This window comes from Kwoniella pini, chromosome 7, assembly GCF_000512605.2.
Source record: "Kwoniella pini CBS 10737 chromosome 7, complete sequence".
Lineage (NCBI taxonomy): Eukaryota > Fungi > Basidiomycota > Tremellomycetes > Tremellales > Cryptococcaceae > Kwoniella > Kwoniella pini.
The window spans coordinates 801,249-828,946 of NC_091722.1; the positions used below are offsets into that span (position 1 = coordinate 801,249).

Consider the following 27,698-nt stretch of genomic DNA (forward strand, 5'->3'; position numbering starts at 1 on the left):
GGGAATTGTGATTGGGATTGGAATTGGAATTGGAATTGAATATGAATAAAGGAACGTTGGCTGGAACATCGTTTGAAATATTAATTTTACTGTAATATTAATCACATTTAAAGATTATTTAATTTTTCTTATACTTTGAAATTTTAAAGGATACATTTGTTTATGTAGTTTTGAATTATTACTTTGAAAGATTCTCAAATTGATTGAAGATTGACATTTTCAATTCGAGAAAAATCGAAATAGTAAATTATTTAAATTATTCACATAAACAAGTATTTATCATTATTTTTCCTTTATTTATATGCAATGAATATCATTTGAAAATCAATATGAAAAAAAAATTAATTAAATTACAACAATTTTCTTAAAAATCAAATCAAATCAATTTCTATTCAAATAATACTAATTAATTATTTAATTGATTAATCTGAAATTTCAATAATTTCAGGTTGAATATTTTCTTTTTGTGAATTATTAATTGAATTTGAATTTGAATTTGAAATCAATGAATCAGAATTAGATCTAGATAATGATAATGAAAATAATCTATTATTTTTATTTTGAAATGATTTATAATTGTCTTTATCTTTTTTATTTTGTTTAAATTCAATTTCATTCAAATTTTTTATAAATTTATCATCTAATTGTAATTCAAATTCATCATCTTCAGTACTTAAAATTTCTTTTTCATCATTTAAATTATCTTGATTTATATAATTTTTTCTATTTTGATTTTGATTTTCTTTTTCTTTTCCTATTCCTTTATTTTGATTTGAAAAAGAAGAAGAAGATAAATTATCAATTTGTTTAATTATTTTTTCATCAATTATCATAAAATCATCATCATCATCATCATCTTCTTCTTCTTCTTCGACATCATTATATTTATGAGATTTAAAATTTTTATAATATATTCCAGATCCAGATGCTTTAGCTTCAACTTCATTAATTTGCCTTATAAAACTTTCATCTATATCATAATCAAATTCATCATCATTTTCATTGCCGAAATCTTCATCCATTTCTGTGAATTTATCATCAGGTATATCGTGATACAATTGTGTTACTTTTGCCGTTGCCAATTTGGCAGCTGTTCTAGATCTCCTACTTTTGGAAATAGGTTCTTCTTCATCTTCGCTATCATCGTTCATTGATCTTTTACGTGAATTTGAGGCTGAAGAAGAAGATTTCAGACCTTGTGCACGAATAGGTTTTGGTCTCACTAAATGTGGAGGATGAACTTGTTCAGCAGGATTTGATTGAAAATAATGAGATGTTCTAGATGGACCTGCTGTAGGAATGATTTCGGGTGAATGAGTTATTTTGGATCGTATTTGAGCTGCAGGAGGTTTGATGGATGCGTTATGTTTCGGACGAATTGGAGGTGGTGGTTTGATCCTTCTTTGCGCAGGGATATTGGTGCTACCATCATCAAGTTTACCCATACGTCTATTTAAGTCTTTCATAAATTCTTCTTTTTGGGTAAGTTCAAGATATTCCACTGAGCTTTCTAAAACTTGAGTATTTTGAGGGGTAAGAAGTAAAGTATCTCTCAAGCATTTCACATTATTGCATACCACCTATAACTCGACTACATGTCAGCTAAATAGTCTTCACAGTTCTGATTTAGCTAAATTAAGGGGATAGATAATAGCTCACTTTACATCCTAAAGAGGTTTGACCAAGTACTAAATTATTAATTTTTTTATATTCCATAGCTTTAATTATTCTCCTTCCATCACTTAATTCTAATTTGAGCATACTTCTTGGATAAGGAGGTACTTTACCTTGATCAATATTTTGTTCTTGTTCATCTTCAACAACTTCATCTTCCATACGTCTTATTAAACTTTGTCCAGATAACACTTCTGAACGTTGTTCCATAGTATGTTTAATTTGAAATGCTGAATGTCCAATTTCGGAAATATGATGCATTTGAAGTATTGTAGGTCTTTGAAATAAAATCTTTTCATGTAAATCACCTGAAGGAAAAGTTCGAGAAGCCAGAGTTGATTGAGCTAAATCCGAATAAAGGAATTGAGTGTGCTAATTTTAAAATTAATGAGCTAAACAATTTTCCATATTTTCATATATGAGTCAACAATGTGCAGATAACTTACTACTGTATCGATCGTTACTTCTTGACCTGCTTCTAATAAAGCTCGTGTACATTCTTGGACCCATACCTAGCGACAAGGAAGCAAACGTCAGCTAGTCCGCTTGAATCTTGTTAGATGAACTTACTGGATCAACCTCGGGATTTGGATAAGTCCTCTTGAGAAAAGATACGATGGGCTGAGTATCCATCATATCGGTCTTTCATGCACTGCTTTAGGGAGTTGATTCATCCTTCTACCAGTGAAAACTTGGTGCGTCGGGCTTTCAAAACTTCGATTTATTTGAGCAAGAACAGGAAAGCCAGACGCGAGATTTCGTTGATATATTATTAATGTCATGTTCTCAAACAGAGTTGACGTAATTACCACGCGTCATATACACAAAGCACGGACCCACCCGCACCACCTGTAAACCTGTAACGTTCAGTTCCGCGTTCTCGTGTACCTCCACATATCGTTTTGGCCATTTTAGCACCAAAATCGCATTTTTCATGATCTGTATAACATGCATTCTACTATAACAAAGCATGATTTTGTCTGAAGAGCATGATCTGGGCAGGTATAGGATCACTTGATTGGCAGAAGAGTGGGGGTTGTCAAATACAATCTTGTTGTGGATGGTGTACAAGATCCCCATACAAAATTTTGTATGGGAATTTGACCAAGTGGTAACTCACAGAGATTGTGCCCCAGACTACTTAAGCATCATCCATCACAATGACAATGTTTTGTCGCAAAGATTGACAGCTTCCTAGACATGTCTTTCAATTTTTTTGCATGTAAAGAAATGAGTATGATGCATGGTCATGGAAAAATGCAATTTTGGTGTTAAAAGCTCCAAATCGAGATGTGGAGGTATACAAGAACGCGGAACCGAACGTTACCGTAATGAATATATGAATATTCGAAAAAGATCATCGATAGAAAAGCGTCATATTGTCCATCTATGATTATATTCATTACCTCTTTTACTCTTCGTTTACACCGGTTCAAGCTAAGTTTTAATGACAATGATCATTCGTCACTCTACGAGAGTGATCTCTAAAGCATCTATACCGCTTCGATCTACTTCAGCCTTATTCAATCATAATTCTCGACAACATATACGTTCTCCTTTGATATCTACTAGATGGAATTCCAATATACCTAAACAACCATACACTCCACCTAGAATCAATGAAAAGCCTTCCTTACAAGAAGACCAATCAGGTACAGGACAATCAAGTAAAGGTAAACCACTTAACGGTAAGTTGATTTCTTTTTCATGATACCTTGAATGTAATTATTCCTACATATGCTCAAACCCTACAACTCTTTCTCCTTCGTGCTTTCTGCATTTCTCGTTGTTATTATAGAGAAAGTAGCTCAAGCTTGGTCTACTCCTACTCGATGGTATCCTATTCCTATTGCTCTTGGTGCATTGGTGTTATTAGCAGTACAATATCGGAAATCTACAAGAAGTGATATAGAAGTAGAATCGCAAGGTGAAGGTGGAGCTGTAGTTAAGAAAGGAGGTAAAAGAGTTGACGGGCCATGGCAGGTGAGTCGATTTTCGACCTCGAATTTTCTTTAGAGGTTAAATTATGATCATCAATTGAGTATATAGATCTCGTGCTTACACTTCAATCTCTTTACAGGTTAGAGTACTAGGTGCTTTACCCCTCCGATCGTTATCCCAATTATGGGGTTACCTCAACGGTCTTGTTCTACCCGTATGGTTCCGACCGTTTGGGTTCAAGTTGTATGCGACAATATTTGGTTGTAATCTAGATGAAGTACCAAAAGACCTGAAAGAGTACGAGAGTTTAGGAGATTTCTTCTATAGGGAGATGAAGGAGGGTCAACGGCCTATATCTGATGCGCCTATGGTTAGTCCATGTTGTCTGTTACAGTGTCATCAATTTTTGATTTGGCAATATGTCTGTGTCGAGTAAGCTGATGATCCGCTCTTTTTGGTCAGGTGTCGCCGGCAGATGGACGAGTGCTGCATTTCGGTGAGATAGTAGGATCAAGAGTTGAGCAAGTCAAAGGTATTACCTACTCCTTAGAAGCTTTGCTAGGATCTGAATCATCTATACATGGAGATACACAATCTGTTCAAAATAAAGGAGAAAGAGTTGACGAAAAGAATTTCGCAAATATCAATGATATCTCTTATTCACTTTCATCTTTATTAGGTAGAGGATCTGATAATGGAGAAACTAAATCATATGAAGATGCTTCATTACCTAAAACAAGTGATAAAGAAGCTGATGCTTCACATACTGAAAATGGTCCAGAAAAAACAATACATGATGGTAAAGTTGCAAAAGTTTTAGGTAAATTAGCTTGGTTTGGACATAAAACTTCATCAAAATCTGAATTATTACCTAAAATAAATACACCTGAAAATAATTTATATTTTATGGTAGTTTATTTAGCACCAGGTGATTATCATAGATTTCATTCACCTACAACATGGATTGTTGAAAGAAGAAGACATTTTACAGGAGATTTATTTTCAGTTTCACCTTATATAGCAAATAGAATGAAAGATTTATTTGTTTTAAATGAAAGAGTTGCTTTATTAGGTAGATGGAAATATGGTTTTTATTCAATGATACCTGTTGGTGCAACAAATGTTGGTTCAATTAAAATTAATTTTGATCAATCTTTAAGAACAAATACAAGAAAAATTACACATCCTCCACATACTTATGCAGAAGCTGTTTATTCTTCTGCAAGTTCAATTGTTAATGGTCAACCACTTTTAACTGGTGAAGAAATGGGTGGATTTAAATTAGGTAGTACAATCGTAATGGTATTTGAAGCTCCTAAAAATTTTAAATTTCAAGTTGAACCTGGACAAAAAGTTAAAATGGGTCAAACTTTAGGTAAATTAGAAGGTGAAGATGAGTAAATTTCATATATACATTTGAAAGAATTCGATAGGTATAGGATAAACGAATATGACAGACACGTTCAACACGATACGAGGAAACCATACAATTGTAGAATAGCAATCAATGTCCACTTCGAAATTTAGAAGTAGATAGTATAGTCAAGCACGATGTGTAATGTGCAATAAAACACTCAACATGTATTTGTAAAACATATATACATTATGAGCTGCATGATAGTCATGATACTACAAATGGATCTCAGTCACTGGGTGAGGTTTTAGCTAATCAATTATTGACTATATTTTTAATGCTTGAGGAGGTAAAGTCAATTTACATAATCTAGCTATCATTGCACCTAATTGAACAAGTGTTCCAACACCTTCTAAAATACGCATATGTGTCCATCCAATTTCCTATTTATAATAATAATTAATATTTTTGAATTAAAACAATAATGTAATTAAAAAAAAAAAAAAAAACTTACTCTTATAAATTCTAATTTTAAATATTCTTGTAAATCATCAATAGTTTTAACTACTCTAAAAATACTAACAACAATATCAACTGCAGAATAACCTTTTTCCCATAAATCATTTATTCTAGATAATGCTTGATCAATTTGACAATTTTGACAATCTTTAATTAATTGTTTTAAAATAATTGGATGAGGTTGATCACAAATTTTAAAAACATTATCTTGTGAAATAAAACCAAATCCACTAAAAGTTGATTGTAAATTATTTATAGCTTGTCTCATATCTCCTTCTGCGGTAAAAATTAATGCAGCTAATCCTTGATCATTATATTTTACCTAAAAAAAATTCATTGGGTTTCAAAGAAAAAATCAGAAAAATAATCAATGATTTTGATATATTTTATTATAGGATCAAATCATAAGAAAAATCAATTTCAACTCACATCTTCCATTTGACAAATTTCTTTTAATCTTTTTAAAACTTCTGCATCTCTTAATTTTGAATATCTTAAAATTGCACAACGTGATTGAATTGGTTCAATTATTTTATTTGACATATTACAAGCTAATGCGAATCTTGTAGTATTTGAATAAATTTCCATTGTTCTTCTTAATGCTTGTTGAGCTCCTGCTGTCATTCTATGAATAATTCCCCAAATTAATTAGCTTGTTATACAGATAGTAAGTAAGACAATAAATGCATTTCTAGCTTACGAATCGGCTTCATCTAAAATGATGATTTTATGTCGTCCTGCAGGTAAAGTTACTTTACGTTGAGCGAATGATTTTATCTTGTTTCGAACAACGTCTATTCCTCTGAACATACCATTTTTCTAAATCAGCAGATATCTTTCAGCATTAGATATGATCAGACCAACCTCTCATCCGAAGCGTTCAACTCTAATACACCTTCTTTATATGCATCACCTAATAATGCATGGGCTAAACAATGTATAGAGGTAGTTTTACCTATACCTGGCATACCCTAAAAGTATATTACATATAAGCGTAGTTTCCAAAACATCTTTTCATCCAACCGATATGAGGATTTGTAGTATGAGGATTTGCAGCAAGAAAAGAATCACTCATTACTTACAGATATTATAATATGAGGTACATTACCATCTTCAGCTATAACTTTCAACCTTTCTACAGTTTCTGAATTTCCCACGATATCTTCAAGTAAGGCTGGACGATATTTCTCTACCCTATGAACGTCATAAGTCGATATTAGCAATCACAGGGTGCACAGAACATCGCTCAATCGAAAGATCGTTGAAAATAGCAAGCATAAGAATGTGCTTGATTCGAATGGTTTAATTACATGTCAGAATATACTCACCATGGCATCTCATATCCCTCAGCATCGGTGTGTTTAGCTATTTCGGAAACCGTTCCTTTCCCCTTGGTTGAAGAGGAAGAAGCCATTTTGCTAATGAAGCCAAGGGATGGTTCGGTGCAGCTAAGCGCTATTGTAGCTTACTGCCAAAAAGTAGGTTGATATGGTGATTAAAGGCAGATGAAAGATGAATAATGATGAACATTAATTGAAACTGATTTGACATTTCTCGATTGGACGTGACTGTATCGATTTATTAAATTACGCGTAATATTGTAATCAATCATAAATGACGGAATCAAATATAACTCTACTCTATCTCCTCTAGCTTCTCCACTCCTCCATCTTCTCGTCATTTCTCCGACTATCATAACTCTTTGTATCGCATTACCATATCCAAAACCTTGATTCTCGACTGCATTATTATACTTTTCCTATCAATATAAGTCTGAAGACATGGCATCGTCCACAATTAAAAAAGCTACAGTAGAAGAAGCAGAATCTTCACCTTCTCCACCTTCATCTTCTTCCAAATTACCTGAATTTTCAACTAATTCACAACAAGAAGAAAATGTTACTGATGAACCTATAAAAAATTTAGAAAAAGATAAAGATGATGATTCACAAGAAGAAGAAGATGAAGAAGAATGGGATCCTTCTAGCGAGAAATTACTTGGACAAATTAATTTAAAAGAAAAAGGAAAAAATAAAGAAATTGATAATGAGATTAAAAAGGATGAAGAAGAACAACCTTGGCAAGCAGTTTGGGCAGAACAACAGAATGGTTAGTTGAAATTTTAGATATTTATGAGTAAGAAATGTAATTAATTAATTTATAACATCTTGAAATAGCTTGGTATTTCTGGAATACAAAAACAGGTCAAGTTTCATGGACTAATCCACTTATTAATTTAGTAGAATCAGAAATTCAACCACCTTTACCACCAAATCAACCACCTTTACCAAATCAAAGTTCATTACCTTCTACTTCAACTTTAAATGGAATTGGAATTACTTCAAATCAAGTACAAAATGAATTTGATATAAATCAAGGACAATATAATTTAAATGAACAACCAGAAATAGATGAAGGTTTAGCTTATTTATTCGGTGGTGGTGGTGGAACATCTTCAAATTTATATGGTATTGATAATAGTTTACAAAAAGCTTCATTTAATTCACGTACTGGAAAATTTCAATCAAATCAAATTAATAATAATCCTGGATATTTAGATGAATATAATAGATCAAAAAGAATGAATAATTATTATTTTGATGTAGAACAATGGGAAAAAGAAAAAGTAAAAGAAAATGAATTAAAAAGGAAAAGACAAGAAGAACAAGGTAATTTACCTGAAAAAAAAATTACAAAAAAAGATATTGTATGTCCTATCTTTTTCTTTTAAAATTTCGTCAAAAAAGAAAACCCCTTTATATTAAATTTTAAAAACCTAATGATCTTTTAATATAATAGGAACGATTTAAAAAGAAGAATCAAGAGAGGAAACAAAGAAGTCAAGCTTGGCTTAGAGAGTGATTCACTGCGACTCGCGCTTCATGAAGGATATGCTTCACTGTATGGTCGACCAAAATCAATCGCATAATGCCATTTAAGATATGATCTGCTTGCCGCAATATATTTGAACAATTCGATGACATCTTCAATAAATCATACACCTTCTGCACGAATTGGCGATTATTTTGTATATGCATTGTCGTTCTCATTGCATTTCGTTTCTATGATAATGGTATGTATATACATTGACTTTGTCTAAAATTCTGATCCTTCCACCTGCAAATAACATTAAGAAGTTAGTATCAATTCAAAATAGTTTTTATGTGAGATGGGACTCACGTTAAATGTCGCTCCATACTTCATATATCCTTGCATAATTTCAAATATACCTACAGGGAGATTCTACACAGATAGATGAAATATAAGTAATTTCTTTTGACTAAAATTGGATTTTTTCGAAAGAGCGAAATACTAATACTCACCATACTCAATAAAGTATACTGTATTTTTGCATGACCATGTATTAAACCCAATTTGAAAAGGTAATGAGCTATCATCGAAGGGTACGCTGTATCCATATACCACCTGATATTCGGGGCAAAATCGAAAAAAAAAGTCAGCTTAATCGGAATTCACGGATATGCTTTTCTATGTCTCCATTGCCTTATCGCTCTCTCGCTTTACTCTTGAACAATACTAATACTTCTACGTTTTGCAAAATCCCCTGAATTCACTCATCTCCTATCACCCGCGAAATCAAACTCACCTATGATGATAAGTTGTCAACCTAATAGCAGAATTTAATGTCCTTTGTAAATCTCCTTCAGTAGCATACATTTCCAAAAGCTTGATAAGTGCTTTTGCAGAAAATTTAGAATCTAAACAACGTTGAAAAGCATCTTTTGCTTCTTCCTTATGATGTAATCTCAATGCTAATTCTCCTAAGATTTCCCATTCAGTTCCTGTTTTACGATAAGACATATGTTGAGTTTTAAAATGTGATATTTCGGCACGCCATATAGTATATACTCTCAAATCCTATCAATACTATAATTAGCTATCGCTCGCAACTTTCTCATATTGCGCTAGCTCACTTCGTACAAAACCCTATAGTCATTGTTTTAGCATCAATCCCTCTACACGTGTCATTATGATTAACTCACAAAAACAAATTATCTAACCACCTTTCACACAATCGCTTATTTGCAAAAGCGGAGGGAGCATTATCTCCTTCATCTCCATCTACGACATCCCCCTCGCTTGAGTTAACAGAGGGATCATCAGCTTTTATACCAATAGGACTATTCGGTTCATCATCATTAATCTGAGCAATTTCAGGTTTTTCAAGTACAGTATCCATTTGAACGCTTTCTTTCTTTTGATGTTGCAGTTGAGTTCCATTAGGAGTTCTAGTTGATTCAGTAGATATCCTTATGGTCGGTATATCAGAAATCGCCGTATTAGGTACACTATCACCTCCTCCATTCGAATTTGAACTTCTTATACCGGTCGTTGAAGCATTCTCGTGAGCGAATCCGTTTAATTCTACCGAAGCAGATGTTTTGTGCAACCTGTATTCTTCTTCCATTACAAAAACTTGCGATCGAGTTTTCAGTAATTCGTCCCAACCTATCTTGGATACCAATAATGTTAAAAGCGAATAGGCTTTTGCGAATGTCCCTCTTAATCCAGGCGCAGGGAGTCGTATCAGAGCTACGTCAGCCTAGTTGACAAAGAACATCTTGATTTAGCATTTGTTGGTGATCCACTTCTAACGCGAGAGACATACCTCATTATCCCTTGCGGACTCTTCATCTAGTATCCCACTTTCCCCTATGAATTTCTTGACCGGTAAATGCGTTTTCAATGGAGTCGGCATTCTATGTAGATCCCTTTCGTTGAATGTGAACATTGGACATGAATTTAACGTCAATAATGCTTGATCGAATTGACCAAGTTCAATATACGTTTCTGTCAATTTAGCCCAAGTTACAAATTCGCTTGGAGCAGAATTGACTGCTTGTTGAGCTATTTGTTGAGCCCATTCTGGTTTTCCTTTGGAAAGTAAGAAGTCGCATTGAGTATGTAAGATAGGATAAGATTGAGGGTTTAAGGATAAGGCTGAATGCATTATTTTGACTGCTTTTATTTCTTCGTCTATATTTTAGCGTCCTATCAGTAAGTTGCCTCGTAGTGAGAAAGTACAGGTAGTTTGGTTTTCCAAACCACACTCACTCATCCCGATATAACTTTTAGCCAGTAAAGCTGCTACTTCAGGCTCATTCACCATCATCCTCTCAAATAAATTCGCAGCACGATCTAACCTAAATGAGTCTGCAAAATATTTGATGACAGCCGACGTCAGGTGATTCGTTACAACGGTAGCTACTTGAATCTCAGGATCGGAACCAAGCTGCCAACCTACGGAGGGACGAATGGGGTCAGTACAAGATCCTTCCGTTTCAAGCGTATAAGGCAATACTGCGGTCCATCTTGAAGTTTGACTCACCCTTGAAAAATAATGCCTCCGCAGCTTTCAAGAACCGTCCTTCAGCTTCAGGCGTCGTTATCGGATCTAGCTTCCTATATCCCGCTAAACGATATGAAGCGTCATCCGCATATCGGATGGCTCGAAGTAAGGCGGATAGATAGGTTTCTTGCCATAAGTCAGGTGTTGCAGCGTGTCTACAATGGGTCATACTTTGAGCTCAAACCCCTCAACGGGTATCCTTATGGAAGAACGGGAGACAGAGAAGCTTGAATCAACATTTGAGAACTACAACTCACTTATCTCCCCTAAGATCCACCACATAAGCATCAACACCACCAGGAATCTTAACATCTACCCTCATATCCACTCGGGAAAAAGCGTTAAAGCAGCTGTATATACACATGATTAGTTATCGACCATCCGGAAAACGTCATCTCGAACTTACCAGTATGTCCCACTTCTCACTCTCCAGCCATTACCTTTCCCGAACCAAGCTGTATCTTCTTCAACTGAGAATTGCAGGGAATTCAAATAAGCAGCTAGAGATGCTGACGAAGAAGCTTCAACTCCCGAGCTATCACCCAAAACACATAAGCTTTTTCCTCGATCTCATCGTAATGAAGGTAGCTTACCAATAATGATAAGATCCCAACTAATCACATGCTGAATCAGCTTGGTACTCTTGAACAATTATAAAGTAACAGCTGACTTACATCCTTTTGAGCTGTTTTCGAACCTGAAGATTTGATTACATGACATAAATCGGGAGGACCAAGTTCTCGAAACGTAGCTATAATGACGCATGAATCAGTATGGCAATTCATATCTTCAATTCAAATGCTATATGGAACGGGTGACATACCCAAAGTCTCTGTACGAGCGGTAACAGATTCCCCGATATTCGACTATTATCAAACATTAGCTAAATCTTTCAACGTTTATTTATCGAGTATCGCACCTCTACAAATTCAGGAAGATCCTTGAATAGCTCGGACATGTTGGATGATGTATCCGTAATCAGCCCAGAAGCTTTTTGATGCGAGATTGGCTAGATGATAGATGTTGAAATTGAGCTGTTTTTTCAATATAAATCGAGCTGAAACACGTCCGCCAAGTGCCGAGTTACTCGTTAGGTAACTTAACTTATCAACAAAAAGTCAATGCGTAATGAGTTAACGTTGTGACGCGGCGGAGCTCGGTCATCTCCACACGCAGCTTAAGTTATACATATACACACAGATAGTAATGGATTTACTATATCCTAATCTAATTCTTATGCATATGTGAAATTGTCCTCAGATCAATCAGAAGATGTCAACCGATGTGCCCAACGATGATGCAGAGGTGAGCTATTTCCCCCACAATTCAAGTGAAATCAGCTCATGAAGCGAATTACAGGATCAACCTCTTGAAACTCCCGGTGCCGGTCCATCTCGATTACCTACAAAAGAACAAGTAATCCATAATGATATTGATGAAGAAGAACTCGAAAGGCTATCATGTGAGCTAAATAAAATTAAAGTTCCAATTCTGGGCTTCTTGAAGCTGACCTTCAATTCGGATAGTCTTGAAAAAGCAAGCTGATTACGTTCAGCTTGAGCAATCCGTGAACGTAAGTCGAGTTTAACAGGTGTATATTAGAGATACACTTGAACTGATCACATCTTTTATAGTCAAGTGACGAATTGTTATCTTCACTCGCATCATATTTATCAACTTTCCAGAACGATCTATCAGCAGTGTCAGGTCAAATATCGGATTTACAAAGTAGAAGTGCGGAAATTGAATCTCAGTTAAAAGGGAGAAAGGTAAGTCAACTTCAAAAGGTTTATCGCATATAATCAATTAAATGATATCTTTTCTTTTTTTCCCGTCAAGACGATAATACCACCTCTCAATGCTCTTATAAGCGATATAACCCTCCCACCATCTTTAGTTCTCACTTTACGAGACACTTTACCTACTCAAAATCCTGAATTGTGGTTAAACGCAATAATCGAATTAGATTCTAAAATATCATTAATTTCAAATAGATCAACAAAAGTTAAAGGTGTAAAAGAATTAATACCTATAATAGAAGGTTTAAAAATTAAAGCTTTAATTGTTTTACCTTCTTTTTTATTATCTTTAATTAAACCTTTAAAATCAAGTTCAAAAGGTTTATCAACAAATTTAGCAATACTTCAAAATAATTTATTATTAAAATATCAACCTTTTTATGAATTTTTATATAAACATAATGGTAAAATTGCAAAAACTGTTGAAAGAGGATATGTTAATGCTGCTAGATCATATTATGAAACTGGATTTAGAAGATATGCTAGATCATTATCATTAATTAATTCAAGAAATATTGAAAAATCAGAATTAATAGGTACATTATCTACTTCATCAGATTCTTCTACGATAATTGGAAATGGAAATAGTAATGGTAAAGGTCAATGGAATGATGATGATGATAATGCTGAAAAGTTGAAATTTAAAGATCTTGATATTGAAGATGAAGATGGTTCAGTCGTTTTAGGATATATGTCTGATGATAAAGATTTTGTAAGTTTGAATACATTTTTCTAATCAAACAAGTGTGAATAATGTTAAAAAATAGTATTTATAGAGATCACCAGTCGAAGCTTTATTTCGATCTCTTTCTTTAGTACTTTTAGATAACGCTTCATCAGAATTTACATTTATCGTTAGATTTTTCGCTAAATCCATTTCCTCTAATTCTATAAAACCAATAACTCAATCAATTAAATCACCAATTGAAACTCCAATAGATTCACCTAATCCATCATTCGTTGATCTTTTATCTGAAGCTGATAAATCAACAACGCCAATTACAATAACAAGTAATAAAAGAAAAGGAGTTAATGAAATTAATGAAAATTTAAAAGAATCAGAAAAGATTTGGCATGAAATATTTGATTCATCATTAGAATATACAACAAATTTTTTTAATTCAATTTTAAATCCACCTATAACAACTTTATCAATTACAAATACAAGTGGTATTAATAATCAATCAATACCTTCAATAATTTCTTTATTAATTATAATTAGATTAAATGATAATTTATTAAATGTTTCAAATAATAGAGGATGTTTACCTTTAATAGGATATTTAAATGGATGGAAATTAAAAATTTGGCCAATTTTTAAAAAAGAAATTGAAAATAATATTTTATCTTTAAAAAATTTAGCAGATAATTTAGAAAATAAAAATATTTTTTCAATTAATTTTATTAAAAATAATTTTAATAATAATTTAAAAGATAATCAATTAAAAATTATTTTTAAAAAATATGGAAAATTATTTAGTCAAATTGTTTCATTAAGTATAGAAGCTGAAGAAGTAATGATCTTTAGCAGGTAAATAAAATTATTTGTTTTTTTTTTTTTTTTTTCAAAATGAAAATAGCTAATTTCTTTTTTTTTTTAAAAAAAAACAAATAATTTTTAGTATGATAAGACTTCGTAATGAATTAATTAGAATTTTATTAATACAATCATCAAAAATTAAACAACCTAATGAAAAATATTCATTTTTATCTTCAATTTATGAAATAATTATTCATGAATTAATTAGTGGACCAAGTTCAAATACTCATCCTAAATTACAAAGTGAATTATCTTTTTTTAAAACAAGAGAAGAAGAAGCTAGAAGAAAAATTTCTGCTTAAATATATACAATTTGGGAAATTTTGTATAAATTGATGAATATATATATATATCGATTCAATTCATACATTTTATCAATTGAAATTTGCAAGTAATATTGATTTGAATAGACAATTATTGATAAAAAGCTTATTTCGCATATTTTATTATTTTGCATTTCATATATGATTTATACGAATAATACCATTTTATCGAATTAGAATTTCATCTTTGTTTTTCTACAAATTCTCGACTTCGTCTTTTCTTGCCTTCTTGATATACCCAAAATGATTCTGTTTTATCACCGATGGTTATGGTATGATACATAATTCGATATTTTTGATTTCGCCTTGCTACTTGTCATTGTTCTCTTCTCTTCCTTTGATCAGTTATAAACTCTTCATAAGTTTATGAAGGATGATTTATTTTTCCTCATCATCGTCATCATCATCATCTTCCTCGGCAGCTACTTCATCGTCCTCGCCACCTTCTACAAAGTATCGTGATATCAGCATGGCAAATTCAGAAATTGAAGAATCAAAAAGTGACATGTTGATTGTGAATGTAATCGTCTAACTTACCTTCTTCATCATCATCAGGAGATTCAGGTGCATCTACTTCACCACCATCACTTTCATCTTCAGCTGCATTAATATCAAGTCCGGCATTCTCCCATGCTTTAGGCTACAGAAATCATCAAAGTTTTTAATCAGCAACTTCATCTTTGATTCAGGCAAAGCACTTTAAAAGAGGTGATTCTGAATAATAATTAAAAACTATTGATAATATTGTTTTTAACTCACATCAGCATAATTAATATTCTCCTTGGCTCTTCCTCCAGTCCTTCTAGACCTTCTTGGTTGGAAATCTTCATCTTCATCATTTACTTCTTCTTCTTCTTCTTCTGAGTCTTCAGTGGGTTCTTCAGTGGATTTACCTTTACCTTTATTAGCAATTTCATCAGATTTATTTTCTTCTTCATTTGTAATTTCGTCGGTTTTAGCTCTACAACAGTAAAAAGGAAAGTCAGTTCGTATCACGGTTTTGCCAAGATATGAGATAATTAATCTTACTTTTTATCATCTACTTTGACTTCAGTAGGAGCATCTTCAGCTTTCCTCTTTTCACCTACTGCTGGAACATTTTCTTCAGTAGTATTTGATTCTTCTGATTTAGATTCAACAGCTTTAGCTTCTTCAGCTCCTGGAGCAGTTTCAAGTGCTTTAACTTCTTGTTCTGACATTGCGTTAAATCGTATATAATAAAAAGACTGTGTTGATAAGTGAATTAGAAGTAAGAAGGAAGAAGGAAAAGTTGATTTGAGTTATATATTACGGATTGAGATTAATCAGTTGGCTGGTTACTCCACCATACGTCAGTTTAACGAGTAATATAATTAGACGCGTCGAAAAGGAATCATCATCACCTATAACATTAATTTATCTTATTCGAGTTATCCCTTTGAACTGAAAGCCTGTATATATTACGTAATCAGACAAAGGTGGAGGTGCTTTTGACAATATTTTGAAGGATTAATTGAGAAAGCATACTTGATTTTTGAACGGTATGTAATTGCGATGAAACTAACATGTACATAATTATCTCAAGAAGCATAGACATTGACTAAACAAACTAAAACGCTATCCCTGCTGTCTCTTGGCATAATCGATTAGTATTTCATTCAATTTCTTACACCGCAATAATACCTTGTCAATCATTAATCATTAAAAAATGACAACTCAAGCTGGACCTTCAAGGGATATCCTACGATTCACTACTCATAGACATTTACGTCAGAGAATCTTATTATCAATATTATCAGGTAAATCAATAAGAGTAGATGGTATAAGGTCAGATGATGTTCAAGTTGGTTTAAGAGATTATGAAATAAATCTTTTAAGATTGGCAGAAAAAGTTACAAATGGAAGTACGATTGAAATTTCAGTTACTGGTTAGTATTTTATATCTTATTTTTTTCCAAAATATATGAGATAGTTTCTTGTTTTTTTTTTTTAACACAAAATCTCATTCACATGCTAATTAATGATTTATTTTTATTTTTCTAATTCTTAAAGGTACTTCATTCCTTTTTCATCCAGGTTTACTTCCAGGTGGAAATTATACACATACATGTCATATTGGTAGATCTTTAGGTTATTATTTAGAATTATTAATACCTCTTGCACCATTTTGTAAAAAACCTTTTGAAATTAATTTATATGGTGTAACAGGTGAAGAAGGTAGAGATATGACTGTGAGTTTACATATTTTCTCGAAAATAAATTAAATTAGATAGATAATCTCATGATCATTTTACATTAACTACTATCTTATTCTTCGTTTAATTACAAATACTGATAAATATCATTGTTTAATAGGTTGACATGATTAGAACAGTAACTTTACCTCATTTACATATATTTGGAGTAACAGATGGATTAGAATTACAAATTAAAAAAAGAGGTTCAGCACCTTTAGGTGGTGGTCAAGCTATATTCAAATGTCCAGTAGTAAGAAATTTAAAAACTGTACAATTTTTAGAAAAAGGTAAAATAAGGAAAATTAGAGGTGTAGCGTGAGTCTCATTAATTGCAATATATAATTCGATTCTACGATTAATCTCGATGGAGCTAATTCAATGATATTGTGATTAAATAGTTACTCAACTAGAGTATCACCTCAATTTGCGAATAGAATGGTAGAATCAGCTAGATCAATTTTAAATAGATATATACCTGATATTTATTTAATAACAGATGTATATAAAGGTGATGATTCAGGAAAGTAAGTTTTTTTGTATTTAGTTTTTTTCAAATTTTCAAATATTAATCTTATTTTCAAAATATCTAATGATTGTTTTATTTTTTGTTATTGGTAGATCACCAGGATATGGTTTAACATTACTTTCACAATCAACTACATCTGTTTTACATTGTTCTGAAACTTTATCAAAACCTAATGAAATTCAAACTCCAGAAGAAATTGCATTAAATTCAACTAGATTATTATTAGATGAAATAAGTAAAGGTGGTTGTATAGATTCAAAACATCAATGGTTAGTTTCATTATTTATGGCATTAGGTAAAGAAGATGTATCAAAAATTAGAATGGGTCCTTTAACTTCTCATACGTAAGTTCCAAACATTTTTCTTGTTTTTTCTTTTTTTCTGGGGGACGGAGAAGTAAAAATAGTTTTCACAAAGAAGATTGATGAACAGTAAAGAATTTAATCATTGATATTTTTTTTGTTTTTTTTATTCCTTTTAGGATACAATTTTATCGTGATATGCTTGAATTTTTTGGAACAAAATACAAATTGACAGAAAATTTAACAACAAAAGAAGTTGATGTTAGTTGTATTGGAATTGGATATAGTAATGTTAATAAATCAATGGCATAAATTTCATTTATATTTGCATATTTCTTCTTCCTTTTAATATCAATACGTAAGATGTTTATAATTAATAATAGTATTTTATATACAATATGACAATATGATAATAATATATAAACTTTTTCTTAATCAGATTCAAATGTTGAGATTAATTGTTCATTTATATAACAACTCAAAAAAATATCCTCTCTTCAAAAAATACATTAATAAAACATTCTCTATTAACATTCAACATCAACATCATATTGTTTTTAGAAATATTTTCCTAAATCTATTTTGATTATTTGGAAATACCTAATCCATTTGAATTATCAATTTCATATCCCATTCCTATTGGTTTAAAAGTTGGACTCATCCAACCTAAATTTAACCATTTCCAATATCCTCCATTATCATTATTATTATTATTATTTTCATTATTTGAATTATTTCCAAATGAATAAGAATTATTTTGATTGATATTTCTTTTAAAAGATGAAGAAGTAGATGATTCATTTTCAAATATATTTGATTTACTTCTTGTTAAATCTAATTTACGATCATGTTGAGCTGAATTAATATCAATTTGTAAAGAAGGTCTAGAAGGTATTATAGATTTTAAAGATTTATTTAAATCTTTTTGTGAATCTAATGGATCAGAATGAATTGAACTATAACAAAAGAATAACATTATCAACTTGAATAAACTAAATAACCTTATGATATCTTTGAGGAAGAAAACTCACCTTCCATTATCACCTATAACATTTTCATAACTTGATTTATGAACATTACTTATAAATTGATCCATTGTTCTAATTAAATCTTTCATTTCTTCTTCTTCTCCCGGAACAATTCCATCTTCTCTTGTCATTTCTGCTCCACCAACTTTTGCTTTTCTTCTTTGATAAAGTAATTCATAAAATACTGCTGCATCTGTATCAACTTCAACAGGTCCTGCAACTGTTAACATAGGTACACTTTGAGCAAATTCAATTGAAAGTAAAGGTATACGAGTTTTAAGGAAAATTTCAATTGATGATGGTGATTCAGGACGACATTGAAAATCATCTAAAGGTGTTGCAAAAGATGATAAATAATCTATCATTGAATCGTGGTTTTTCTAATTCAAGCAAGCAGTATCATCAAAAAAAACTTCTTTACTAGTCATTTCGCAATACGAGAATAGACTTTAGGTTTACTTACCCGTATAAATACTGAATACCTAGCCAATTCAGGATCTCTGGCAGTATCACTCCAGGTGAAGAATGCTAAAGTGTGAAATACTTTTGCTACCAGAGTCAATGTTCTCTGTACAGGTAATTTAGGTAGACCTTTGGCAAGTCCGAACAAATGAGGTCTCATCAATGCTGGTCCGATCAGTCGGAGCTACAGAATCGCACGGTATATGAAAATCAGCAAAAATCTGACTGCCGACCATACTTAATGGTTTGACTCGACTTACGAAGAGGAAAGAAGAGACAGCTTTGTATCGTAATTTTCGCCTGCCAGACGTTTTAATGTATCAGTTAAGAACGCTACGTAACCTGTGCGATTCCTGCGACAACACGGATCTCACTCTTCGTGATTCTCCTTGACATTCTTGAAAAGTACTGCGAATACCTGTCGTAAGATACTATGACGATCATTAGCCACACTGGGCTGACTTCACAATCGATCTTTACGGTATTGACTCACTTCGGAAATAGACCTCTCTGTGCTATATCAGGAGAAAAATCGGCGTCAACATTGATAAGATGTCCTTCGCTTTCCACCATGTCTAACTCACAATACATGTCCTCCCAGCAATCATCCAGTAGCTTTATTATGCTTCTCGTGTTTTCATGGCTTACAACCATCTCATTCTCCAGGATCACGCTTATGGTAGGTCCTATGGACAATCTCAAAAAATCGAAACAAACCAATCGCATAGTAGCTTCTAGTAGACGAGTCATCGGTGTATTCCCTCTGAAAAGCGTATCTCCGCCTTCAAGCAAATCAGCGTATATAAATACTATTAGTCGAGAAATTTAGAAACAACTCACTTGCCTTGGCTTCGATTTCACTCATCTCTACTAATCTATTATAAGTCGTTCCCAGCGCCCAATTAAATCTTGTAAATAAATCTATACATTGATCTAATAATCCCTTGGACATCATATAGTATATAGTTCTTGTACCTCCCATTCCATGAAACACCTGCGGGGCCAACGCCTTAGCACTACGAAATCTTTATAACATGAAGCGGTAACATACCTCAGGTAGAGGATACACATTCATATCCACCACATTCACTACTGTAAAATTCACTATCAAACGTAATTCTCCTACAACATGGCCTGACGATGATACGATTGGATATCGCTCATCTTTAGCTTTCATGAAACCCGGTACTAGCGGTAAGTTGACAGTTGCAAATGGCTGTACACCCTTTCCGGAACGCATTCGGCATACCTTCAGAACTGGCAAGTCAAGTCGATGTTAGTGGAATGATTCCACAGATCCGACTAAATATAGGAACTCACCACAATTCGAGAATTCTCTAACATTTTCAAAAGTAAATAGTTCTGCCCAAAAAGGTATTTCAGAACGATCTTCAGCTTGAACCCATGTAGTCTGTCCTATCAACAAACCATCGGTATATCTTTTGCCCAAGGAAAACAGGTATCAGCCTGATTAATAAGATGAGCTCATCTCGAGGCTTGTTTGCTCACATCTCAATTTTCAATTTGTCTTTCACTGCCCATCCAGATTTCCAATCGTTCTTATTGACTATCCCTGGTATTCTACTCGAACTTTGTGGTTCACTTGATCGAGCACTAATTTGATCAAAGGAAATAGCAGTATTGGTAAAATCCTCTTGACCTCTTCGGCCTCTTTCAGAGCCTAAATGTAAAGTAGAAAATGGTATACTTTCCTGTAAATCCAATACTCTAATTTGCAATCTTCTGTCTATTCGAGGTAGACTATTTCCACTAAAAGAACGTAATAAGACATACCATTCATTTTTCTCTTTTTCAGTGCTAAATTCGAGTAATAGTATATGCTCAGGTTGATCGAAGTTTGCAGTAGATATTGATGTTTCTGGAGCTATGATTTCTTCTCTAGCTGTCAATGGTACTTCGTCAAAATTAGCCGAGTTGTTTGTTTTCCCAGAAGAAGCGGTTGAAGTGGTATCAATCTTGGTTATTGTATATCCTCTGGTTCGTTTACCCATCTTACTCAACGTTGATATATTAGATTTCAAACGTATATCCCCAGTATAAGATAAAGATTTCCGGGAATCGGGAGAAGGGCGATTTGATCCGGAAAGGTATAAAGAAAGGACAAAAGGTTTATTGTAAACTGATGGATGTATTTTCTGTATATCGTCATTTGACCAATTGATTTCTGGTAATGCTCTCAAAGTATGCCTGTAAATTATCTCGTCATTTTCGCATATTGTCATACCACCACCTTGAGCTCCGCCTTCTCCATGGACATGAATTACCACCACCCCTCGTCTCCACCTATTAGAGAAGGAACTTGAAGTAATGCGCTTTTGAGGTGAAGATGAGGATGTCAATGGAGGCAATTGAGGAATCGATCGTGTATCTGAATGAGCATATATATGAGTGCTTATAATTGTATATATGTTGAAAAAACTTAAAACATACGTCGTAAAGTAGCTCGCTGGGTATCATACCTATCTTTCTTCCATGATACGTCTTCATCATTGCCATCAGCCTGTGAAGGCGGTGGGGGTGGAGGTATAGGATAAGAAGATAAAGGTTTGACAGTAGGTTCAGGTGAAAAGATGTTATTTCTTCCCCCACTATGAGTGGACTTGGGTCTTAGCTATAATATCACAGAAATATCATTAATCATGTAATAAGGCATTAAAAGAAGGGTTACATAGTTTACCAAAGCTAATCCTGAAGAACGTTTCTTTTTCCCGGATTCCCAATTGTCGTGCGCGGGAGGAAGAGCATTACTTGTAGTTAGACAATATACTACTTCAGCTTGAAATACTGAAGGCATTCTTGACGAGTGAAGAATAATGATTACGAATAGAACCTGATAAGTACAAAGGCATCTTGTCAAATTTTACATCTCAACCTCATCTCGCTATTCGTATTCACTCCACAAAGGGGCGTAATATCATGATACACATGATGGTGCGTCAAACTTGTAATGATTTAACGCACTGATCCCCATTTGATCGTGAAGCTGATCAAGTCTCATCGCAACTGGGTCTTTGTATCAGCTCTAATTTACGCATGGACCACCTCCACTTTTAGATTGTTCCTAATAAAGCGGAGTAATTTAATTCGGAATACGGGGGATAAAAGGTATCTCGCGTGCTTACTACTTACTACTATTACGGACCGGCGACTGCCTATACGATGAATTAATTCCGTCCCCTCTTCCCCCCCAAATGATAAACCTCCACTTTACCACCCTCGTCATAACATTACTATGCTACTACTGTAACAATTCCTTAAAGATCCATCTGTAAGGCCTACAAGTACACCACCGTACGATCGGCCCGTCACCGCAGGTTACCGCTTCATTACAAAGTCCCATTTCAATCCATCTTCTTTTTCCCTTACTTTTGCTTATCATTTTTTTGTTTACAGATACATACATACCTTTCAAATCAGCATCCAAGTGAGTCTGCCTATCTGAGTTCACATCCATATTGTGCTCATCGCTTTATGATTTATAGAATGTCAGAGGAACAAGGTAGAAAACGTTCAGACTCAACAGCTGGATCCATTCCTTCTATGGAAACATCCGGTGAACAATTGAAAGATGAAACTGTAGTAGTTGTACTTGGTGCTTCAGGTGATTTAGCAAAGAAGAAAACTTTCCCTGCTTTATTCGCCTTGTTCGCTCAAGGTTTACTTCCTAAAGATGTTCATATCGTCGGATACGCAAGAACAAGTAAGTTATATTACTACTTATGATGACGTCGGCCGAATTAATTGATTTCTCTTTTTTTTTTTTTTGGAATAGAAATGGATGAAGCTGAATTTTATAAAAGAGAAACTCAATATATTAAAGGAGATGATTCTAAAATTGAAGAATTCAAAAAGATTTCTTCATATATTTCAGGACAATATGATGGAGATGAAGGATTTCAAGAATTATTAAAACATCTTGAAAAATTAGAAGGCGATAGAAAAACTAAAAATAGAGTATTTTATATGGCTTTACCACCTTCAGTATTCACCACAGTTGCTAAAGGATTAAAAAAGAATGTTTACTCTGAAAATGGAATTAATAGAATAATTATTGAAAAACCATTTGGTAAAGATTTAGAAAGTTGTAGAGAAATGATGTCAGAATTAAAAGCACAATGGCAAGAAAATGAAACTTATAGAATTGATCATTATTTAGGTAAAGAAATGATTAAGAATTTATTAGTTTTGAGATTTGGTAATGTTTTCCTTGATGCTGCTTTCAATAAAAATTTCGTTTCAAACGTACAAATCACTTTTAAAGAACCTTTTGGAACTGAAGGAAGAGGTGGATACTTTGATGAATTTGGAATCATCAGAGATGTTTGTCAAAATCGTGAGTACCTTATTTCAATTTCATGCATTAGCATATTGACTGAGTATGGCTGAATCATATTTCATAGACTTGCTCCAAACCCTTTCTATCCTTGCTATGGAACGACCCGTTTCTTTCTCTGCTGAAGATATCCGGGATGAAAAGGTGAGTTCCCCTGCATTCAATCTCCCTTTTCATTCGAAGTCCGGATCCATTTTTAGCATATTGTGGTGTCATGCCGTCGCTCCCCCCAATTCGCTGCTACAACTATATAGTACATGTCGTCTGATTGAAGGCTTACTTCTGATATTTACAGGTCAAAGTCCTTCGATCCATACCTGCTATCGACCAAAAAGATGTGCTCCTTGGTCAATACGTTGCCGAGGGTGACAAGCCAGGATACCTCGATGATGACACCGTTCCTAAAGGCTCCGTTTGCCCAACTTTCGCGGCCATGACTCTTTGGGTAAACAACCCAAGATGGGAGGGTGTGCCATTCATCATGAAGGCGGGTAAGGGTGAGTTGCAGTCTTTTATACGATGATCAAGTGCCGCCATACCTTGAGCAACACTGATGTTGCCCAACATACAGCATTGAACGAATCGAAGGTAGAAATCCGTGTGCAATTCAAGGATGCTTTACAAGGTATCTTCACTGATATCCCAAGAAATGAATTGGTCATGAGAATTCAACCTGAAGAAGCTGTTTACTTGAAAATGAACGCCAAATTACCAGGATTCGCTACTCGAGCTGTTCCAACCGAATTAGACTTGACATACAAGAAGCGATTTGTAGACACCAACATCCCTCAAGCTTACGAAGCTCTTATCCTAGACGCATTCAAGGGCGACCATTCGAACTTTGTTAGAGACGATGAATTAGATGTAGCTTGGAAAATCTTTACTCCTATCCTCCACTGGATCGATGGTAAAGGTGAGTCTGCTGTTCCCCTCGATTCGCGACTTAGTGTTGAAAAGTAGGGGGATCGATTTGGAACCACCGCTGACACATTGCATATCATTTGTAGATGCTCCCAAACCCGAACCATACCCATACGGTTCAAGAGGTCCCAAGCAAATTGACGCATTCACTTCCAAATTCGGTTACAAGCGATCTCCTCAAGAATAGTAAGTGGGAATCTGTTCATAGGTATTTCTGCTATGTACTGATCATTCGTTTGGATAATTAGCTCCTGGCCTCAAACTTCTGCTAGCCTTTAAAATGTTAAGTAGAGTAAGAATAACAAAATGATGGAAATGTCGAACGAGACCGTTCACGGAGTCGCGGTCGAATTGTGTGTCTCTCTTGTCATATGGTCGCGTTTGAGTAGCTTTGGATTTGAAGTTTGATTTTAGTCGAAATAGGAAGAAGTCACTTTCGGATGAAATAATCAATGTATATGCATCTTAGTAGGACACCAAAAATGTGCTATACACTCTTGATCTCGGATATTGCACCGTACACAGAGGTGTGATCCTATTCAATAACGCATATGCTCATGCTGCTGTGAGATCACGCGTTTGCGTTTGAAGCGTTATAAATGTATAGCTAGTCTGCACAAGGGGCACCTGTATACATGCAAAGGACTATTATCGATCATAGCCGTTGAGAAGTAGGATTAAGTGGGGTTATAAATAAGTTTAAGGTTGGGACGTCGGTCGTGAGCGTGTCTTTCAAGTGACGTGCAGCAGTCTATTATATTGTAAGAACGACAAGAACCGTTAAACGTTGATTTATCTAGACAAATAGATAAATTGAAGAATAATACCACACACCGTTCAAGGAGTATATCAATCACGAAGACTAATCAGCTTTCTCGCTATTAAGATCTCCCTACGTGATATAGTCGAAATTGAAGAATAGTAAAGCAAAGTTATACCTTAATTTAGAGATATCGTTAACACGATGGCCAGTTTGGGTGAGTAAGAAGTGAAAAGTAATCTTCATCATAAATATCAATAACTAATATATTGATTGATTGATTTAGTCGCTATATTGGATGTTAAGGGAAAAGTTAGTAATTTCATATAAAATATTTATTCAACTCGTTTTAATCTTATCTATCATTTATTGATAATAATTTACATTTTTTATATTTTATTTAGTCCTTAATTCAAAGATCATATAGAGATGATGTACCTCCTTCATATATTGAAAGATTTTTACCACTTGTTTTAGATATGGAAGAAGAAAATATACAAGTTACACCATGTTTTTCTGATGAAGGTATAAATTATATGCATATAAGGCATAATAATTTATATTGTAAGTTTTATTTACATATTTAAACAAAATAGATAATTTTAAAATTTCAAATTTAAAATTCTAATTTTGTGAAGAAGTATATTTTATTAAAGAATTTCAAGTATAAAAAGCTGATAATTAAATCAAATTCAATTTAAATAGTAATTGCTTTATCAAAACGAAATTCAAATGCAGCTGAAATAATTTTTTTCTTACATCGATTATGTTCTGTAAATAATTTTTTTCATATTTCATTACCTATAAATATAATTACTAAGATTATTTAAAATTAACATTCTGAGGATTTCATATAGGTACTCACTGAATATTTTAAAGAATTAGAAGAAGAATCAATAAGAGATAATTTTGTAATCATTTATGAACTTTTAGATGAAATGATGGATTTTGGTTTTCCACAAACAACTGAAAGTAAAATATTACAAGAGTAAGTTTTTCTCAACCTTAATTTCCTACGTTATTTTTAAGTAAAACTGAGATGTCATATATTTATATGTATAAATAGATACATCACTCAAGAATCTCATAAACTTGAAGTTCAAGTTAGACCACCTATGGCTGTTACTAATGCTGTTTCTTGGAGATCTGAAGGTATAAGATATAGGAAAAATGAAGTTTTTTTGGATGTTGTGGAAAGTGTCAATCTCTTGGTGAGTCTTATTTTCCATCCAGATAAATCCCAAGGGAAGAAGTGTGCTCCAGTGATAGAAAACAAAATCAAGAGATCATAATCGCGCGTCGGATCGAGTTGGAGATGAGTCGAAGAAAGAGTATCCAAGCATAAGTCGATCAGAGTAAAACCTTGTAGACGTGGGATAAGGCGAAAAGCTCAAGCGCGATTACGAGAATTATGCTGAATAATATCGCTGACCATATAATCTATACTGTTTCTAGGTAAATGCCTCTGGCAACGTCATTCGATCCGAAATCCTTGGGGCGGTGAAGATGAAGTGCTATTTATCTGGTATGCCTGAATTGAGATTAGGGTTGAACGATAAAGTAATGTTTGAGTCAACTGGACGAGGTGAGCTACTTTCAATATCTCAATCTCGTCCTTTCTATGACTGAATACCTAAAATCCTTAGCCGCACGAGGAAAATCGATAGAGATGGAAGATGTGAAATTTCATCAATGTGTTCGATTATCTCGTTTCGAAAATGATCGAACAATCTCCTTCATACCTCCAGATGGTGAATTCGAATTAATGTCTTATCGATTATCTCAATCTGTCAAACCATTGGTCTTCGTTGAAGCTAGTGTAGAGAGTCATAGAGGCTCAAGAGTGGAATATATGGTTAAAGTCAGAGGACAATTCAAGAGGAGGTCTACCGCTAATAACGTTGAAATTTACGTTCCTGTACCGGATGACGCGGATAGTCCTAAATTCAGAGTAAGTGACATACCTTCCAACAATTGAGTTTGAGTACTGAGTATGATTGTTCAGGCATCAGTGGGATCGGTTGTGTATGCGCCAGAGAAATCTGCGTTCGTATGGAAAATTAAGCAGCTTGGTGGCGGAAGGGACTATATGATGAGAGCTCACTTTGGTTTACCGAGTGTAAGAAATGGTAAGCCTATCCGAACTCTGATAATGACACAAGCTATTTGACGAATACTGATCATTCCCATTGCTGCTTACAGAGGACCTAGACAAGCGTGCACCCATATCGGTCAAATTCGAGATACCCTATTTCACAGTTTCCGGTATACAGGTCAGATATCTTAAAATTGTTGAGAAATCAGGTTATCAAGCATTACCATGGGTGAGCAATGTCACGTGTCTGCGAGTAGCTAATTGACTTCACTAATTTGTATGAATATCTTTCAATAGGTACGATATATAACGCAGAACGGAGACGACTACGTACTTCGTACGATTACTGATGCCAAATCCTCATCCATAATTGCACCCTTGTAATCTGATCACTCAATTCCTTATATACGATACATGAATATTGACCCGCCTTTGTGTTGATACCCTGCCATGCATACGATATTTTGATGATACCTCTTTCAGGTCAGCATATCGTAGATAAGAGCCAAAACA

General features: G+C 33.7%; 11 protein-coding genes across 11 annotated transcripts; 6 read left to right on the forward strand and 5 right to left on the reverse strand.

Moving 5' to 3' along the window:
• Positions 1-422: 422 nt before the first annotated feature.
• I206_105439 (uncharacterized protein) lies at positions 423-2,310 on the reverse strand (the record flags this gene model as incomplete). Its single annotated transcript, XM_019155401.1, has 4 exons — positions 423-1,580; positions 1,660-2,046; positions 2,121-2,186; positions 2,245-2,310. The coding sequence occupies 4 exons, from the start codon at positions 2,308-2,310 to the stop codon at positions 423-425; spliced, it is 1,677 nt and encodes a 558-aa protein (XP_019011555.1).
• Positions 2,311-3,127: 817 nt separating this feature from the next.
• I206_105440 (phosphatidylserine decarboxylase) lies at positions 3,128-5,016 on the forward strand (the record flags this gene model as incomplete). Its single annotated transcript, XM_019155400.1, has 4 exons — positions 3,128-3,362; positions 3,473-3,657; positions 3,755-3,985; positions 4,078-5,016. 4 exons carry the CDS (start codon positions 3,128-3,130, stop codon positions 5,014-5,016), a joined length of 1,590 nt encoding a protein of 529 aa, XP_019011554.1.
• A 279-nt stretch (positions 5,017-5,295) lies between these two features.
• I206_105441 (uncharacterized protein) lies at positions 5,296-6,902 on the reverse strand (the record flags this gene model as incomplete). The annotated part of the gene is made up of 7 exons (XM_019155399.1): positions 5,296-5,412; positions 5,484-5,810; positions 5,918-6,113; positions 6,189-6,290; positions 6,353-6,459; positions 6,571-6,682; positions 6,817-6,902. 7 exons carry the CDS (start codon positions 6,900-6,902, stop codon positions 5,296-5,298), a joined length of 1,047 nt encoding a protein of 348 aa, XP_019011553.1.
• A 367-nt stretch (positions 6,903-7,269) lies between these two features.
• I206_105442 (uncharacterized protein) lies at positions 7,270-8,350 on the forward strand (the record flags this gene model as incomplete). Its single annotated transcript, XM_019155398.1, has 3 exons — positions 7,270-7,597; positions 7,666-8,195; positions 8,288-8,350. The coding sequence occupies 3 exons, from the start codon at positions 7,270-7,272 to the stop codon at positions 8,348-8,350; spliced, it is 921 nt and encodes a 306-aa protein (XP_019011552.1).
• A 234-nt stretch (positions 8,351-8,584) lies between these two features.
• I206_105443 (uncharacterized protein) lies at positions 8,585-11,817 on the reverse strand (the record flags this gene model as incomplete). Its single annotated transcript, XM_019155397.1, has 15 exons — positions 8,585-8,605; positions 8,669-8,731; positions 8,812-8,914; positions 9,096-9,367; positions 9,424-9,436; positions 9,493-10,052; positions 10,119-10,486; positions 10,565-10,750; positions 10,839-11,014; positions 11,117-11,209; positions 11,266-11,394; positions 11,453-11,472; positions 11,534-11,610; positions 11,683-11,725; positions 11,779-11,817. The coding sequence occupies 15 exons, from the start codon at positions 11,815-11,817 to the stop codon at positions 8,585-8,587; spliced, it is 2,163 nt and encodes a 720-aa protein (XP_019011551.1).
• A 314-nt stretch (positions 11,818-12,131) lies between these two features.
• Positions 12,132-14,500, forward strand: I206_105444 (uncharacterized protein; the record flags this gene model as incomplete). Its single annotated transcript, XM_019155396.1, has 7 exons — positions 12,132-12,164; positions 12,219-12,321; positions 12,386-12,432; positions 12,494-12,628; positions 12,699-13,370; positions 13,435-14,189; positions 14,281-14,500. 7 exons carry the CDS (start codon positions 12,132-12,134, stop codon positions 14,498-14,500), a joined length of 1,965 nt encoding a protein of 654 aa, XP_019011550.1.
• A 399-nt stretch (positions 14,501-14,899) lies between these two features.
• On the reverse strand, positions 14,900-15,720 carry I206_105445 (uncharacterized protein; the record flags this gene model as incomplete). Its single annotated transcript, XM_019155395.1, has 4 exons — positions 14,900-14,967; positions 15,059-15,161; positions 15,281-15,482; positions 15,551-15,720. 4 exons carry the CDS (start codon positions 15,718-15,720, stop codon positions 14,900-14,902), a joined length of 543 nt encoding a protein of 180 aa, XP_019011549.1.
• Positions 15,721-16,208: 488 nt separating this feature from the next.
• I206_105446 (18S rRNA biogenesis protein RCL1) lies at positions 16,209-17,877 on the forward strand (the record flags this gene model as incomplete). The annotated part of the gene is made up of 6 exons (XM_019155394.1): positions 16,209-16,428; positions 16,553-16,731; positions 16,856-17,052; positions 17,136-17,261; positions 17,356-17,607; positions 17,745-17,877. The coding sequence occupies 6 exons, from the start codon at positions 16,209-16,211 to the stop codon at positions 17,875-17,877; spliced, it is 1,107 nt and encodes a 368-aa protein (XP_019011548.1).
• A 274-nt stretch (positions 17,878-18,151) lies between these two features.
• On the reverse strand, positions 18,152-21,870 carry I206_105447 (uncharacterized protein; the record flags this gene model as incomplete). Its single annotated transcript, XM_019155393.1, has 13 exons — positions 18,152-18,521; positions 18,597-18,973; positions 19,057-19,239; positions 19,316-19,355; positions 19,430-19,486; positions 19,549-19,570; positions 19,640-19,837; positions 19,896-20,049; positions 20,107-20,312; positions 20,376-20,494; positions 20,565-21,444; positions 21,507-21,687; positions 21,754-21,870. The coding sequence occupies 13 exons, from the start codon at positions 21,868-21,870 to the stop codon at positions 18,152-18,154; spliced, it is 2,904 nt and encodes a 967-aa protein (XP_019011547.1).
• A 689-nt stretch (positions 21,871-22,559) lies between these two features.
• Positions 22,560-24,609, forward strand: I206_105448 (glucose-6-phosphate dehydrogenase; the record flags this gene model as incomplete). Its single annotated transcript, XM_019155392.2, has 7 exons — positions 22,560-22,776; positions 22,849-23,409; positions 23,477-23,553; positions 23,705-23,906; positions 23,981-24,322; positions 24,417-24,516; positions 24,579-24,609. 7 exons carry the CDS (start codon positions 22,560-22,562, stop codon positions 24,607-24,609), a joined length of 1,530 nt encoding a protein of 509 aa, XP_019011546.2.
• Positions 24,610-25,294: 685 nt separating this feature from the next.
• On the forward strand, positions 25,295-27,569 carry I206_105449 (uncharacterized protein; the record flags this gene model as incomplete). The annotated part of the gene is made up of 11 exons (XM_019155391.1): positions 25,295-25,307; positions 25,377-25,402; positions 25,495-25,654; positions 25,796-25,863; positions 25,948-26,078; positions 26,157-26,301; positions 26,546-26,675; positions 26,737-27,041; positions 27,096-27,219; positions 27,293-27,414; positions 27,483-27,569. 11 exons carry the CDS (start codon positions 25,295-25,297, stop codon positions 27,567-27,569), a joined length of 1,311 nt encoding a protein of 436 aa, XP_019011545.1.
• Positions 27,570-27,698: the final 129 nt, after the last annotated feature.